The sequence below is a fragment of the Engraulis encrasicolus genome, unplaced genomic scaffold (assembly GCF_034702125.1).
Source record: "Engraulis encrasicolus isolate BLACKSEA-1 unplaced genomic scaffold, IST_EnEncr_1.0 scaffold_882_np1212, whole genome shotgun sequence".
NCBI classification, from domain to species: domain Eukaryota; kingdom Metazoa; phylum Chordata; class Actinopteri; order Clupeiformes; family Engraulidae; genus Engraulis; species Engraulis encrasicolus.
Genome location: NW_026946228.1, coordinates 1 through 17430, shown reverse-complemented (window position 1 = coordinate 17430; position 17430 = coordinate 1). Strand labels below are relative to the sequence as shown.

The following is a 17430-nucleotide window of genomic DNA, read 5'->3' as shown; positions in this document are numbered from 1 at the left end:
AGGGTCTGGTGCATCTCTAGCCTAGGCTTTTCAGTCAGTCTTTCACAACCCCAATCACTGCATGGAGTGAAAGCCCTTTGGAAGTGGCTGTTGCAAGTAGACTATTTCAACCCTTTTGTAGGATCTGGTAAAATTACAATATTTCCCTAAAATTTCACAAGAAAGTGCATTTTATACACTATCAGTGTATTGTTTCATATGTATTTTACTTTACAGTTCTATATTTTTTTTTCACATGGGCCTGCAAGACAAGTTAAAAGGTGTGGTAGGCGGCGCATTTGGCACCTCAACCAGAGTTGGCTATTTTTATTTTGCAATGAGAATGCCTGTCAATATATAGGTCATACTCTAAATCTTATCTGATCAATGTGATATAAGGTCGAATTTACAACATTTCCCAGCCGATCTAAACAACATTTCACTTCAGAAAAGATCCTCAAGAGTGTACTAGTCAATTTACAACATGACAAATGGATTTGACTAACTTGTCCACACACTATGACACAATGACTAACCATTCTGCTGGCACTAACACGTTCATTGACACAAAAGCTTGTTTTTTTAAAGACAAACTAAGGACTTTGAGCAAGAGACTTGGTCATCCATGGTGTTTTGGCATTTGTTAAAGCTGTTTTGAGAATGAATATTATGTTTTGCAAATTGCGAGAGAGATTTGAGAAATGTACAAAACCAATTGAGAAATACTGTAAGCAGTGGATCCGGTATCCGGCAGGATCCTAAAAATCTGGATCCGGTGCATCTCTAGTTACAATTGTCGCAACATTACATTTTTGTTTATAACTCGGGAATCCAACCATCTATCCATCGGTGCCGCTAAGGGGGAAAGGTGTTACAAATTCTAAGGGCCCAAGCACAGACAGCACTGACAGGGGCCCTTAAGGGGGGCCCAAAATTCAAAGCTTTCCTGGGTCCCCCCATTTCTGGCGGCACCTGTGCATCTATCCATTAGCATCTGACACAGCCTGAAACATCAACACCATTATTCTTGTTGTTGTTATTGCTTTTGCTTTTCTTAGGCTACTGACTGATATTATTGCTGTTAGTATTCTTGTTACTCTACACATTGACACCAACCTTCAGTGGTACTCTGTCCTCTGTCATGTTCTTGACAAGTTCAAGCACTTTGTCGACACGCCCCTTCTTGTCCTGGGAAGTAAATAACAGCACAGTATACGGAGCAATGAGTTTAAAAGTGCACTGTCTAGGATTGTGGACAGAGTAGGTATTGCAAGTATGCTGCTCATTGAAACTGTGCTGTCTATTGCCCAATTTGATCTTTTCATGAATATTTACTGAGTAATAAAGTAATATTTACTGGTATGACCAAAGTACAGTAAGTTTTGCAGCTAAAAATGTCTATTTCTGGAAATTCAAAACGTCGGACGTGGAGATCCACCTTCTCATGTAGGCTATTCATGAAAAATGTAAAGGTGAATGGAAAGCACGGTTTCTGGGAATAAATTGTGCTAAAAACATTACACAGTGCACAATTTAAGAAAAGCTTTGCCTATTTGCTTGTGGTGGGAGATGGGCAATAACAGAACTGGGCTAAGTTATATCCATTGAGGTAAATAACAACTTTGCCTCTGTGTAGGCTAATGTATCACGATTAAGATTTAGGCCTACAGTGGGTCGCCCACATGCAAGTTAAAATCAAGTGCTAGATGAATGCATTTTTCACACCCCTGCCCCTTACCTGAGTCTTAGGAGGTATGAACAGGTCCATATCTAAGAGAGAGAGAGAGAGAGAGAGAGAGAGAGAGAGAGAGAGAGAGAGAGAGAGAGAGAGAGAGAGAGAGAGAGAGAGAGAGAGAGAGAGAGAGAGAGAGAGAGATTTCAGCACATTCAACATTAAAAGTGGAGAACCTAATTTAAGACTACAAAGCCTAGCAAAAATCACATAGGCCTATCCTATAAAGCTATCTTCAGTGTACATAGTAGCCTATACTTGGGCCTATTTACCTTTGCAAGTGGTGACATTAATCCGCCAATTGATAGATGGAAATGGCATGTAGCCGTCAGGACACTCGCAAAGAAACCCCCGGCGCCTTTTCGTGCAGATGGCAAGATCATCACCGCAGACGCGCTGCGTTAACGCGCACTCGTCTGCATATTTGGACTTCTCCTCTTCGTCTGGAGTCCAGCATCTTTTCACCCCGAAAAGGTATTCGCAGTCGGGGCGGGGCGGCCACTTCGGCCATTTAAACTCCTCTTTCACAAACTTAGCGTCTGCGCTCAGAAATAAGGAATACCCCCACGCCACCAGCGCGATAATCACACAGAACCGCATGGTGGAAATGTTTCCAGAGGCAAGATCGACGAAGTGCTGCGTCCTCTGGAGATGTCCACAGCAAAACCAGGGCTTGTTCGGCGTCCTACGTATGAGTCTCCTGTGTCTACCGTTCTATGACTTCATAAACAAGCTCGAGGAAGTTCCAAATTGGACTTTTGTGCTGAATACTCAAATATTGTTCTCATGATTGAGCACTCCGATAGACGAAAAAATGCAACTGTACGTCTCCAAATCACTGCATTCACTGCACTAAAACTGCAACAGTAATCTACAGTATATTTTCCCCTAAGTGGAATGAATAGGTTCTGGCTTTAGTAGGCAATAGGCTAGTGACTTTCCTTTTGAACACGAAATTGGATTGTGCCGTCATGACAAGTGCAGCCCACTTTTGTTGTAACAATTAAAGTCATTCAAAGAAAAGTCTAGAAGCTATGCATTTGGTGACATTTGGCGAGGTGCTTGAGAACCCCGCTGATGTGCGTACTAATAAATAACGCCGTTGACCTACCATGAGAAATGCGTTGGTTCCGTCCAAATGCGCTACTGCCCCTGCTCGTGTTGGTGATAACATCGTGCTCAGTCCTCTCAAAGAAGCCGTCTTGTCCGGGCAATTCGATAGGCAGTCGACCGGGAGGAGAAGCGAAGGAGAACGTCAACGAGTGCGCGTCGAACCCGGGCATCTGCGGTGACGAGCTAGCGATCTGCACGGACGCGCCACGGGGTTTCAACTGCGAGTGTCCGGAAGAATACTTGCCCTCGCCAGGCGTCAACTGGAGAATTAACTTCACAACTTGCCAAAGCAAGTGAACTGCAGTGTCAGTAGAACATGTGAAAAGTTTAAAGTAGAGGGGGAAAGAGAGAAAATAAATAAACACAGTTTCCTTTCAACAGATACGTAGGGCCTATCCAGTAAACTTGTGTACATGTCTTATGATCAGCAGACATAACAGAAATATTATTATATTAGAGGCTACCCTACCACAGAGCCTTATAGAAATGTCTCTGTCCTACCATGTAATATCATGTGGTGTACTTAGACCATGATTTTACTTCTATTTTTGAGACTTGTTCTGAGTTTCAGGAAGCATTCATTTTGTCCTCTGTAGAGACATATTTTAGTAGCCTATCCAAATATTGTACTCTGTAATGTAGCCTACCTATATGCAGCATTTATTTTTTTCATTATTTCTAGGGTTGGACTCCATCTTACCAGCCAAAGACAAGGTAAAATCTAACAACTACCTACTACTACCACTAGCCTACTATACCACCACCACTACTACTAAAGCTGCTGCTGCTACTACTACTACTAGGCCTACTACTAGTACTACTACTACTACACTACTACTAGGCCTACTGCTAATAATAAATAATAATTAATAATAATTAATAATAATAATAATAATAATACTTATAATAATTGTGTGTGTGTGTGTGTGTGTGTGTGTGTGTGTGTGTGTGTGTGTGTGTGTGTGTGTGTGTGTGTGTGTGTGTGTGTGTGTGTGTGTGTGTCCTTAAAGAAGAACGAAGAAGCCAGGAGGGAAAAAGTCTTGGAGATGGTGAGAAACCTGACAGATGACAGCTTACCACTCAAGGTACCGGGGAACAACCACACACACACACATGCACGCACACGCGCAAATACACACACACACAGTGAGATTTGTCAGAAAACCAGAAGGGGGCACATGTTTCAGATTTCAAGCAATATCAATATCGTGCGTGCATGCGTGCGTGCGTGCGTGCGTACTTGTGTGTGTGTGTCTGCGTGTGTGTGTGTGTGTGTGTGTGCGTGTGTGTGCAGACTGTGTCCCTGCTGCTGAATGAGCTGGATGACGACCTCAGCCATCCGGCCAAGAACAGGAGGGATGTGTTCTTCACTAGAGGCCGCCTAGTGGCCAAACTGGTGCAGCGCACCTCAACGCACATGGAAACAAGCTTCTCAACCAAGACTACAGGTTAGGGTTATATCGGAGAGACTGGATAAGACTAGATGAGATTATACTCTTAGATGATCTGGTTATATTGTATTTATAGAAGATGTGCTTCTCTGTGTCACCATCAGAGGGTGATGTACTGAGCATTGGCCCCAATGCGTCGCTGTCTGCCTTCCCTCAGCTCAAACTGCCGTCAGCTGACGTTTACTTGGATATAGACCTGGAGGGAGTCGCCCTGAACAACAACGGTACACCGATCTCTTACACACACACAGACACAAATGTGACGGAGGTCTTCCTACACACACACACACACACACACACACACACACACACACACACACACACACACACACACACACACACACACACACACACACACACACACACACACACACACACACGTCTTATGCCCTTGTACTCTCGTTTATAGGCTCAGCATCGGTGGCCCTGGTTTCCTACAGTGACATGTTGGACCTGCTGTCTGCGGATCTCTTCCGGCCCAACGTTACCACGGTGAAGAAGTCGCTCCTGTCCAGGGTGGTCTCGGCTACGTTGGAGGACGTGACCGACGCCAACCTCTCCTCCTCTGTCAACTTTACGCTCAGGCACATAGTCAGTCATTACAGTGCATGCTACATACCGTATCAGTGGTCTCACAGCCCATCTGTCTGTCTGTCTGTCTCTCTCCATCTCTCCACCTCCATAAGCTTCACATGCAGTCACCACTACCTATCAATTGTTTGTTTTCCTGTCTGTCAGTCTGTCTGTCTGTTTTACTGTCTGTCTTAGTACGGTTGTTAAAATGCATGGGACGTGTCCAGAAGGTGATGAAAGGGCATTTTCAGCGTAAGCTAGACCTATCATTCACGTCTGGAGGTGCTCACAGTTTGACCTTGTTCAACGAAAGGTGGTTAACATCATCAATGGGATATTTCCATGTAGCCAAAATGACATGGGATGGAAAAAGATACAGATCAACCTAACCTGCGTGTACTGTATTATTATTATTATTATTATTATTATTGTCATTATTATTATTATTATTATTGTTGATGTCATTCTTGTTGTTGTTGTTGATGATAACTTCCTGTTATTGTTTGTTTCTGTTGTGTAGGTGTCGCGTAGCCAGGGCAACCTGTCCTGTGTGTACTGGGAGGAGGGTGAGGGAGAGTGGAGCGACGAGGGCTGCAGCGTGACCGAGTCCAACTCAACACACACCATCTGCTCTTGTACTCATCTCTCCACCTTCTCTCTCATCCTGCATGCCGAGGAGTTCGCTCCGGTGAGGACTATTATCAGTGGTCTAGTGGGGGATTTTTAAAGTGGGGGTACGTGATTTGTGACGTCATCAGTTAATTAGGCAACTTATCATTAATCTCACCTCAGGAGAAGTGGTTGGACTGGGTACCCCAGTGTACAACGCCCACTACACCCTTGACTATTATTATTGTACCATTGTACACCAAGAAAGTTATGTGATTTATGGATGTTATGTTATGGATTTGTGTGTTCGTTAGTTTGTTTGCATGTTTGTGAGTTTGTTCGCTGCTGTGCTCTCTTAGCACATTTGTAGTTGTATTATAATGTAATCGCTGGGCCTGTTGCAGTTTTAATGTATGAACCAGTTTTGATGGATAATGCATACACATGTACAGTGTAAATCAGGGGTGGGCAACCTATGTCTCAAGGGCCATTTGTGGCCCTTGAGGCCGTTTTATCCGGCCCTCGATATAGTTTTAATGCTATGCAGTTTCACATGAAATATGACATATTTTGTAAAGGAAACTTAGAAAATACATTTCCAATACAATTCAGTTATATTCAGGGGTCCTAGAGAAGGTAGGGACTGTTTTAAAGGTAGCTGCCTTCAATATTGGTCTAAAGTGCAGGGGGAAATCCTGGTTTGTGTTCATAACATGGTCCTTTTACGGCCCGCGGACGAATTTGAAGTGGCCCCTCGAATGAAAAAGGTTCCCCACCCCTGCTATAGATCAAACATTGCATATTAGTATACATTATAATATCACAATATACTTTATTCATATCTCCTCAGGACCTGGTGCTGCTTCTGCTGAATGTGGTGGCTGCCTCTCTTGGCCTGCTCTGCCTCCTGGCGGCGGTGGTGACCTTTGCCCTCTGCCGTAAGAACCCGGCCGTCTCCGACCCGGCCCGCCTGCACATGGCACTCTGCCTGCTGCTGGCCCAGCTCCTCTTCCTGAACATACAGAGCATCAGCGCCGAGCAGGAGGTGGGATAGATAGATAGATAGATAGATAGATAGATAGATAGATAGATAGATAGATAGATAGATAGATAGATAGATAGATAGATAGATAGATAGATAGATAGATAGATAGATAGATAGATACAGTGGTGCTCATATATTTACATACCCCAGCAGAGTATACGCTTTTTCTGCGATTTCTCACAAAATGTGAAGAATTACACAAAACCTTTTTTTTCACTCATTGCTAGTGACTGGCTTAAGACATTTATTAGCAATCTTCTGTGTTTACTCTTTCAAAAGCATGATCACAACCCAAACTACCCAAATTACCCTGTTCAAAAGTTTACATACCCTAGTTTCTGATGCTGAATATGGCCCTGTTTAACATCAAGGACTGCTCTAAATTGTTTGTGGTAGTTGTGGATAAGGCTCTTAATGTTCTCAGATGACAAAACAGCACATTCTTCCTGGCAGAATGGTTGTTTCCTATACTGTTTTTGGGTGTCTTGCTGGAACCTCACATTTGAGGTTTCCCCTGAATGGCTCAATGATGTTGAGATCAGGAGAGTGAGATGGTCGCTCAAAAACTGATTTGGCTGAGGTGTCTGATTTGGCTTTCTGTGTCGAAATATTGTCATGTTGTCACTGTTAGAATTTCAATTCAGAAATGCAATATGAGGGGGTTTGGTTGGAATCAAGCCATTGGGCAAGGGCACCATTGCATTGCAATGATCATTGCAAGGGAAATTGTTCAGGAGGCATAGGACAACCAAAAATAACTTCAGGTGAAATATAGGACAACATGAAAAAATGTTTTAAACTGTACAGTAAAGAGGCACCTGAGGAAAGATGGGCTGTTGGGGGTTGCCAGGAGAAAGCCATTGCTACAAAAATGCAAACATGTTATTTCGCATATGATACACCAAATAGCATAGTGAGAAGCATCAGAATGCCTGTGACAAAGTCATTTGGAAAGATGAGATCAATATGGAACTTTTTTCAGCCACTATTAACAGTACCATTTGGAGAACAGTCAACAGAGCCTATGATGAAAGTTACACCATCCCTTCTGTGAAACATGGTCATGGACCACTGATGTCATGGGGACATTTGAGTTACAAATGCACTATACTTTTGGTCCATACTCGCAGAATGATGAATACATTGCCCTGTGAAAAATACTGGAGGAAACTTGACACACATCAGCCTTGAAACTGCACATGGTCCATTGTTTGGACAAGCCAACATGACGATATTTCAACACAGAAAGCCAAATCAACCCGTCATTAGCTTCAGAAAGAATAAAATGAAGTTTTTGAGCGACCATCTCACTCTCCTGATCTCAACATCATTGAGCCATTCAGGGGAAACCTCAAATGTGAGGTTCCAGCAAGACACCCAAAAATAGTATAGGAAACAACCATTCTGCCAGGAAGAATGTGCTGTTTTGTCATCTGAGAACATTAAGAGCCTTATCCACAACTACCACAAACAATTTAGAGCGGTCCTTGATGTTAAACAGGGCCATATTCAGCATCAGAAACTAGGGTATGTAAACTTTTGAACAGGGTCATTTGGGTAGTTTGGGTTGTGATCATGCTTTTGAAAGGGTAAACACAGAAGATTGCTAATAAATATCTTAAGTCAGTCACTAGCAATGAGTGAAAAAAAAGGTTTTGTGTAATCCTTCATATTTTGTGAGAAATTGCCAAGAAAGCGTATATTCTGCTGGGGTATGTAAACATATGAGCACCACTGTAGATAGATAGATAGTAGTGATGATGGTGATGGTAATGATGATGATGATTATTTTCTTGATGAAGATGATGATCACAGTCACCATGATGGTGATAGTGATGATGATGACGATGATGAAGACGATGACAGTGATGATGATGATGATGATGACAGTGGTGATGATGATGATGGTGATAGTGATGATGATGACGATGATGAAGACGATGACAGTGATGATGATGATGATGATGGTGATGGTAGGGGTGATGATGATTAGGATGTTGGTAGTTGTGATGATGATGATGGTGGTGGTAGTGAGTGATGTCACTTGTCTTCTCAGGTCAGTTAACGTGCAGAGTGCTGTCCGTGATGATGACAATGATGATGGTGTGGATGGTAGTGGGTGATAATGACGATGCGATGGTGGTGGTAGTGACAGGTGTCAACTGTCCCCTCAGGTGACGTGCGGGGTGCTGTAGTGGGGATGATGATGATGGTGGTAGCTGTGATGATGATGATGATGATGATGATGATGATGATGATGATGATGATGATGGTAGTGGTGGTGATGATGACAGATGTCACCTGTCCCCTCAGGTGACGTGCGAGGTGCTGTCCATGGGGATGATGATGACGATGGTGGTAGTGGTGATGATGATGAAGATGATGAAGATGGTAGCGATGATGGGAGGGGTGATAATGACGATGGTGGTGGTAGTGACAGATGTCCCCTGTCTCCTCAGGTGATGTGCGGGGTGCTGTCCGTGGTGATGGTGGCAGAGGTGATGATGGTGATGATGATGATGATGATGATGATGATGATGATGATAGTGGGGGTGATGATGATGACAGATGTCACCTGTCCCCTCAGATGATGTGTGGGGTACTGTAGTGGGGATGGTGGTAGAGGTGGTGATGGTAGGAGTAGTGGCTGATGTGAGCTGTCCCCTCAGGTGACGTGCGGGCGGGTGCTGTCCATGGTGGTAGTTGGGATGATGGGGATGATGATGATAGTAGGGGTGATGATGATTACAGATGTCACCTGTCCCCCCAGGTGACGTGCGGGGTGCTGTCCGTGCTCACCCACTTCCTCTACCTGAGCTGCTTCGTCTGGATGACCGTCGAGACGGTAGTTTTACTCCACGCCACCAGGGGTCTCCAGCAGCTCAGCAGGAACGCGCCGCTGCAGCCGCCGGCCCCCTGGAAGTATGTGTATGCCATGGCCTATGGGGTGCCTCTAGTCGTGGTGGCCGTGTCTGTGGGGATGAGACCAGACGCCTACGGGAGCGAGCAGTGAGTAACAAAGCTGGATGAATGGATGGACGCGATGATAGATGGATGGATGGATGGATGGATGGATGGATGGATGGATGGATGGATGGATGGATGGATGGATGGATGGATGGATGGATGGATGGATGGATGGATGGATGGATGGATGGATAGATAGATAGATAGATAGATAGATAGATAGATAGATAGATAGATTATCCACAGATAGGTCATGTTAAAGGTGGCCAGTCCACCTTTAAAGGGACACTGTGAGATTTTTAGTTGTTTATTTCCAGAATTCATGCTGCCCATTCACTAATGTTACCTTTTTCACAAATACTTACCACCACCATCAAATTCTAAGTATTCATTATGACTGGAAAAATTGCACTTTTCATACATAAAAAAGGGGGATCTTCTCCATGGTCCGCCATTTTGAATTTCCAAAAATGTTAAGCTGCAAAAATGATTCTACTTGGACCATACTAGAAAATATTTGTTTATTCAAATTTGGTGATAAACCCAGTTTCAATGAGCAGCATAGTTGCAGTACCTTTTTTGACCATTTCCTGCACAGTGTCCCTTTAAAACAGACCCCACCTTCACTAGGTCTCCTTAAAATATAACTTAAATTGTATTGCAAATGTATTATCTGTAGGATATCTTTACAAAACATGCCATCTTTCATGTGAAACTGCATTACATAAAGGTATATCAAGGGCCGTAAATGGCTCTTGAGACATAGGTTCCCCACCCCTGCCTTAATCCTGATGGCTTGCTTTGTTTTTCAGGTGCTGGCTGAGCAGATCAGATGGATTCATTTGGAGCTTCACTGGCTCTCTGCTCGTTATGTTTGGCGTAAGTCTATTATCAGGTCTGCTATCAGACTCCATGAACTGCAACATCTCGTGATTACTAAGTATTTAAAAATTTTTTTTATTATGATGAGGGTGACACTGTAATATACCAATGCATAACATCCAGCACGGTATGTTTGTAGAGTATGGCGTGCTCTTATCCAGATAGTTTGTTGGTTTCTTTGTTTTGGGTGCTCTTTGGTTCAAGGTATTGTACATCCAGGTCACCTGGATATACAGTACGGTATATTGTATTACACTACCATTCAAAGTAAAATAGTTGTCGTCTTCATTTTCTTCTTCTTCTTCTTCTTCTTTATCTTCGTCTTCTCCCTCTTCTTCTTCTTCCTCTTCCTCCACCTGCTCCTCCAACAGGTGAACGCTGTTCTCTTCATGGTCATCTTCATCATCCTCCGCCTGTCAGAGTACCCAGATCCTAATGTTTCATATGCCAGGTGAGGCTCCTCAGTCTGTAGCAGGGGCAGACGCGCTGGACTGAGATGTCCTTAGAATCACCAAAAAGAGATAGACAGACAGACAGACAGACAGACAGACAGACAGACAGACAGACAGACAGACAGACAACCTGCCCCCCTGTAGTTTTAGAGTGAGGAGTCCGCACACTTAAAATTCTTTGTTCTTTGATATTTATTTTTTAATTTTATGGCCATGGAATAATAAAAAAAACTAAGAAAAAAGGATTTAAAGTGTGTGGACTTTTCACTCTAAAACTACTGCCAGCTTTCTTTCCTCCTGGGGTGTGCACAATCTTCACCTTCAACCTGGCCCCCGGCCCCCGGCCCAATTCTAGATGCATTTGGTGCCTTGTTCAGGTGACTGCAAACCCATTTACGGATTCTGTGATAAAGGCCTTGCAAATATTTTTTCTCCTGACAGAACCATGGCGGTAAAGTCCAAAGTCAAAGTCAAAGCAAAGCATTCTTTATTGTCGATTTTCCTACTTAAAATGTGTTTCACACACACACACAAAAATGAAATCGCATTTCACCATCCTCCAATATGCAACTCAAACCAAAACATACAGATACAGACAGTGCCAATAACTAGCCAATCAAACATCTTTTTTTCCCCCTCCATGACGGATTGCAAATTAACCAATAAAAACATGTCCTTTTCCCAGTGGCCTGACACTGAAGGCCGTGTTCCAGTTTGTGATCCTGTCGTTGCCGTGGATACTGGGCATAGTGGCGCCTAGCTACGAGGGCCTGGAGATTCTGGTCATCCTCCTGCACTCCCAGCAGGGCTCATGTCTCTTTATCATGCACTGTGTCTTTAACGCTGAGGTGAGTCTACTGTGGTGTGATGTAGTGCAATGAATCAGGGCTTGACACTTGTAAAGTATGAACGCCAGAGATCAAGGACCAAACATAACACAGGTGTTGAGACGTACTGAGATCTTTAATGAAAGCTTGTCACGTGATTATAAAGACATTGTACGGGTGCCCGTAGGCGACATACATCACATCCCCCTTCTTTAAGTTTAAAAAACACATGAAAACATGACTGTAAACCGCACATTATCTGTATATAAAACAATAAACAGTAAACCCATTTCATTACAAATAGTAGTCAAATTGCATTGCATTTTTTTTCTCTTCAGAATGTAAAGAAAAGTTCATTAAAATATTTTTTATTTTATTTTTTTTATTTATTTTTTTTTGAGTCCCATTAAAAGTCTTTCTTTCCTTCTTCTTTTAGTAATCCACAGGAGCCTTGGAATAAGTGCTGTGTGCAAGAATATGTGCATTCTGAGACATTGTTTGTGCAAATGAGGTCAGTTAAGGTTTGTATCTGTCTGGTACCTTTACTTGTCTGCCAGACCGTGTGAAGTAGTCACCTTCCAGCTGCGGTTTGGAGTCAGCTGTTTCCTCATCTTCAGTTTTCACCTGTGTGTTGGAGTGACTCACCTCAGGCTTGATGTCAATGTCTGCATCGGCCATCGGCGTTGCACACTCTGTTTCTCTGGTCTTTCGTAGATGTTTTCTGTTTCTCCTATAGGTGCTGCCATCTGGAGTCTGAACAACGAATGACCTTGGTTGCTCATGTTTGTGAAGGACAACAGCAGGCTGCCATCCATCCTTTCGCTGGACTCTCACGCTTTCTCCTTTGTGTAGATCAGGAAGACACCTTGTCTGTCTGTCGTAGTAGCTTTTCTGTTTCAGTTGTTTTTCTTTCAGCTTGTCACTGACCTGGATGCTACTTTCAGGAGTCAGCAGAGCTGTTGTTGTAGGCAGTTTTGACTTCAAGCGCCGGCCCATTAGGAGTTGTGCTGGAGAGTACCCGACGCCCTCTAGTGGAGTGTTGCGGTATTCCAGCAGCGCGATGTAGGGATCTCCATTCCCATCTTGTGCTTTCCTGAGGAGGTTTTTGACGGTTTGCACCGTTCGCTCAGCCTGCCCGTTGGACTGTGCATGCCCAGGACTTGAAGTAAGGTGTCTGAAGTCCCAGTCTCCAGCGAAACGTCTGAACTCTGCACAGGAATACTGCGGGCCGTTGTCAGAGACCAGACGGTCTGGGATTCCATGCCTGGAAAATATGGACTTCATTCCTGTAATGACACCTCGGGCAGTTGTGTCTGTCAGTTTTACAATCTCAGGAAATTTTGAATAATAGTCTATGCAGAGCAAGTATTCTTTACCATTAAAGTGGAATAAATCAGTTCCTACTTTGGACCATGGTCTATCTGGCAGTTCATGTGGAATGAGAGGTTCTTTGGGGTTGCTATTTCTGTTTTTATCGCACACAGTACACTTAAGCACAAGGTTTTCAATTTGCTTTGACATACCTGGCCAGTATAGCACATCCCTCGCTCTCTCCTTGCACTTGACCACTCCAAGATGTGATTCATGGATCTTGCTCAGCATCTCTCCACGCAGCTGGTTCGGCACGATGAGCTTTGCAGCTTTAAACAGCAGTCCTGATGAACAGCTGATCTCTTCTCTGTATGTCCAGTACGCTTGAATGTCTTTGGGAACTGCATTTATGTCTTTGGGCCAGCCATTCATTGCTACTTTGTGCAGCAGTTGCATTTCGGGATCAGCAGCAGTTGCCTCTCGGAACATGTTCAGCTTCTCCTCAGACACTGGTAGCTGTTGAGTGACCCAGTTGACTTCCAGTTCCTCTCCAAGCAAGTCCTCAGTCTGCTCATTCAGGAATGCACGGCTCAGGGCGTCGGCGATGTGCATTTCTTTGCCTGGCTTGTACACTATGTTAAGGCTGTATCTCTGCAGTCTAAGCAGCATCCTCTGCAGCCTTGATGGAGCTTGGTACAGAGCCTTTTTGAAAATAGCCTCCAGGGGCTTGTGATCACTCTCAACCAGAATGTCTTTGCCATATACATACTGATGGAATTTTTCACATCCATAGACAATGGCTAACAGCTCTTTTTCTATCTGTGCATAACGGCGCTGTGCATCGGACAGTGCACGCGATCCATAGGCAACAGGTTTTCCTTCCTGCATTAAAACTGCTCCAATGCCTTCAGAACTGGCGTCTACAGAGAGTGTCACAGGTTTTTGTACATCATAAAATTTCAATGTTGGTGCATGTGTCAGTAATGACTTGAGTTTTTCAAAACTTCTCACCTGACCATCTTCCCAGTGCCAGTCTACATCACTTTCCAGCAGTTTTCGGAGTGGCGCGCTGACCTCAGCCATGTTGGGAATGAACTTGGCAAGGTACTGGATCATCCCCATGAATCTCATGAGAGCCTGTTTGTTCTCTGGGGTAGGGATTTGCGCCACAGCTCTCACTTTTTCAGGATCAGGCTTGAGACCCTCTGCTGATAGGATGTGGCCTATGTACCGTATTTCTGGTGTTCTGATCTTGCACTTGCTTTTGTTAAGCTTGAGATTCCACTCTCTTGCTCTGTTCAGCAGCTGCACAAGCCGTCTGTCATGCTCCTCGTCGTTCTCTCCCCAGACCAGAAGATCGTCGATCACGTTGACCACACCATCCAAGCCTTCAATCATTTGTGCGACAGCACGCTGGAACACTTCAGAAGCTGATGATACGCCAAAAGGTAAGCGCAAAAATCTGTACCTGCCAATAGGCGTGTTGAACGTGCATAATTTGGAACTCTCTTCATCTAATTGTATCTGCCAAAACCCATGGTTTGCATCTACCACTGAAAAAACTTTTGCTTTCGGCATGCTTGACACCACCTCTTCCACTGTGAGCAGTGGGTAGTGTTCGCGCTTAATGGCTTGGTTAAGGTCTTTTGGGTCTATGCAGATTCTTATTTTATTTGGCTTCACCACTGTTACCATACTGTTCACCCAGTCGGTTGGTTCATGCTGTCTGGTGATCACACCTAGCTTCTCCATTCGCTGTAGTTCCTCCACTATTTTGCTCTTCAAGGCCACTGGAACTCTCCTTGGTGCATGCACGACTGGTGGTATGTCTTTGTTTATCTGGATGTGGTGTTGGCCTGGTAGACAGCCAAGACCAGTGAACAGATCATCAAATTTGTTCAACAACTCATCTTCTGATTTAATTTCATGCACTCTTTTGATCATGCCTAATGCTTCACATGTCTCTCTGCCCAGTATTGCTGGTGCATCACGATCAATAATTTGGAAATCAATCTCATGCTTAATTTCTTTGTATTTGCAGGTAAGTGTTACTTTACCCACTGGCGACATCTGGTGGCCAGAATACGTCACCAACTTGCATCCTGATTTTTTCATCAATGTCGTGTTGCATCCGAGTGATCTGAAAGTTCTCTCAGCTAGAACATTACACTCGGCTCCCGTATCAAGTTTAAAACTAACATTTTGGCCATTTATGTTCAGCCTTTCAGTCCATCTGGCTTTGTCACTTTTCGTCTCAGTTGCAATTGTTTCTATTTTGACCGGATTTTCTTCTCGTTTCAATTCCACAGAACCAACAAAGAAATCATCATCATCATCATCATCCACTTCGACTACGTGCAGCTTCCTTGCATTATAGCCGCTGGCTTGCTGCTTTGCTTGCCTGCACATTTTAGCGAAATGATTCTGCTTATTGCATACCCTGCACGTTTGACCGTACGCCGGGCATTTGCTTGGACTGTGTTCATATCCGCACTTGAAACATTGTCTCACTTTTTGCTCATTTCCAGTCACATTCGTTCTGGCCCTGTAATCATTCCCGAACGTCTTGCGTCTGTCTGCGGTCTTGGAATGACTGACACTCCTTATTTTGCTCACCTCAACTTCTTCATTGAGCGCTTTTACTTGGGTCACAGTCATTTCATTAGCGCGGCAGATATCAATGGCTTTTACCAAGGTTAAGCCCGTTTCTCTAAGCAGTCTTGCACGCACATGATCTTCGCGCACGCCACAAACAATTCGGTCTCGTATCAACGAGTCATGTAGATCCAGGAATTCACAGTCTTTTGCTTTGTTTTTTAAGTCAGTAACATATGCATCAATACTTTCGTTGGGGCCTTGTGCTCTCGTGAAAAACAAGTGACGAATGTACGTTACGTTTTTTCTTGGTTCACAGTAGTCTTTGAATTTTTTCTTCAGCACATCCAGTTTGTCCTTTTCAGCCTCCTCGAACGAGAAAGTGTTGTAGATTTTAACTGCTTCCTCCCCAGCGACATGCAGGAAGGTAGCACACTGGACTTTGCTGGATTTTTCTGCTATTCCACTAGCGATCAGAAACAAGTCGAACTTCTGCTCCCACAGCTTCCAGTTTTCGGCTATGTTGCCTTCAAAACTAAGCGCAGATGGCGGCTGTAACTGTGCCATTTTTCTTACACCGGTTAACTTCTGACACCATGTAAAGTATGAACGCCAGAGATCAAGGACCAAACATAACACAGGTGTTGAGACGTACTGAGATCTTTAATGAAAGCTTGTCACGTGATTATAAAGACATTGTAGGCCTACGGGTGCCCGTAGGCGACATACATCACAACACTGGCACCTGCAACCGGCCAAATGCTGGTAAAACTTGGCTGTGGCTGGTAACAATTTCAGTGTCACTAGCCAATTTGACAGGTAGCTTATTCTATGGTATGACATCAGAATACTATATATTCTACACGTTGCCCTTTGTGTATCATTTGTCCATATTTAAGTTCAAGAAAAAGCTCAGTTACTCAGTTTCTATTTGTTTGTTTTGTTTCAATGTAGAAATTCATGCACTCATCTTCTTGCTTTAAGCACCTCATCTTCTGAGGTTATATGTACAGCGTGATGATAAAAAAAATCTAATTTTTGACTAGTAGAATAGCTGGATGGCTAGTGACTCGGAGAAACCACTAGCCATAGTGGCCGGCAAGCGCAAAAGTTAGTGTCAAGCCCTGCAATGAATGTGTGCGTTACACAATGCGACCTTGCGTCCTCCACTTGTGCTTGTGGCCTCTTACCAGGAAGTAATACGTTGTGATGACATCATTTACAACAGCATTATATTTCAGTATCTCGTGAAAGCTCAATTGTAAAGACATTTTCTCATTTGCAAACTGAATGGTGAATAAAAAATAGTCCCCCAAAAATGGTTGTGGCTAGGCTGACAGAGGGGAAACTTAATTGTTTTCTCCACGGAGGCAGGGCATCAGCAAAACGTGAGGCCATAAGCACAAGTGGAGGACGCAAGGTCGCATATTGGAATGCACTCTTTAAGTATACAGTCCTGTCTCGACGCCTGCCTTCTCTTCATCCTCTAGCATTCCCAGCGAGGCTGGAAGAACATACAGGTTGTACCGGAAAAAAAAATGTATATGCACTTTAAATAATTGTAACGTAGGGATTTGTGGAAATTCTTGTTATAGTGTGGTAGAGCTCATAGACAAATCGACATTCATTTTTGTCCTGCCATGAATCAGGTCGAAACGTCGGGTTGAAACGTCAGGTTGTAATATGATCATGACAATGAATGAATAAAACGTTTTTAAAAAGTTTCAGCACCAGAGATTATGCCCAAGCCAAGACACCAGTTACATTCTGAATCATTTACAGATCTATTCGAGTTTTTGTGCATTAACCTTGAGATTTCATAAGGAGGACTTCAGACATCAATTTAAGAATAGGTAACAAAACAGTAACAATGTCTGAAAATTCATTACACATT

General features: G+C 43.7%; 2 protein-coding genes across 2 annotated transcripts; one reads left to right on the top strand and one right to left on the bottom strand.

Moving 5' to 3' along the window:
• Positions 1-2830: 2830 nt before the first annotated feature.
• On the top strand, positions 2831-12387 carry LOC134444945 (putative adhesion G protein-coupled receptor E4P). Its single transcript, XM_063194117.1, has 11 exons — positions 2831-3079; positions 4119-4272; positions 4380-4499; positions 4685-4866; positions 5369-5536; positions 6308-6502; positions 9273-9511; positions 10282-10348; positions 10723-10802; positions 11489-11651; positions 12367-12387. The coding sequence occupies exons 1-11, from the start codon at positions 2831-2833 to the stop codon at positions 12385-12387; spliced, it is 1638 nt and encodes a 545-aa protein (XP_063050187.1).
• Positions 12156-16192, bottom strand: LOC134444944 (uncharacterized protein K02A2.6-like). The gene is made up of 2 exons (XM_063194115.1): positions 13154-16192; positions 12156-12894 (listed from the first exon to the last, which is right to left on the bottom strand). Exons 1-2 carry the CDS (start codon positions 16101-16103, stop codon positions 12659-12661), a joined length of 3186 nt encoding a protein of 1061 aa, XP_063050185.1. The 5' UTR covers positions 16104-16192; the 3' UTR covers positions 12156-12658.
• Between the last annotated feature and the right edge of the window lie 1238 nt (positions 16193-17430).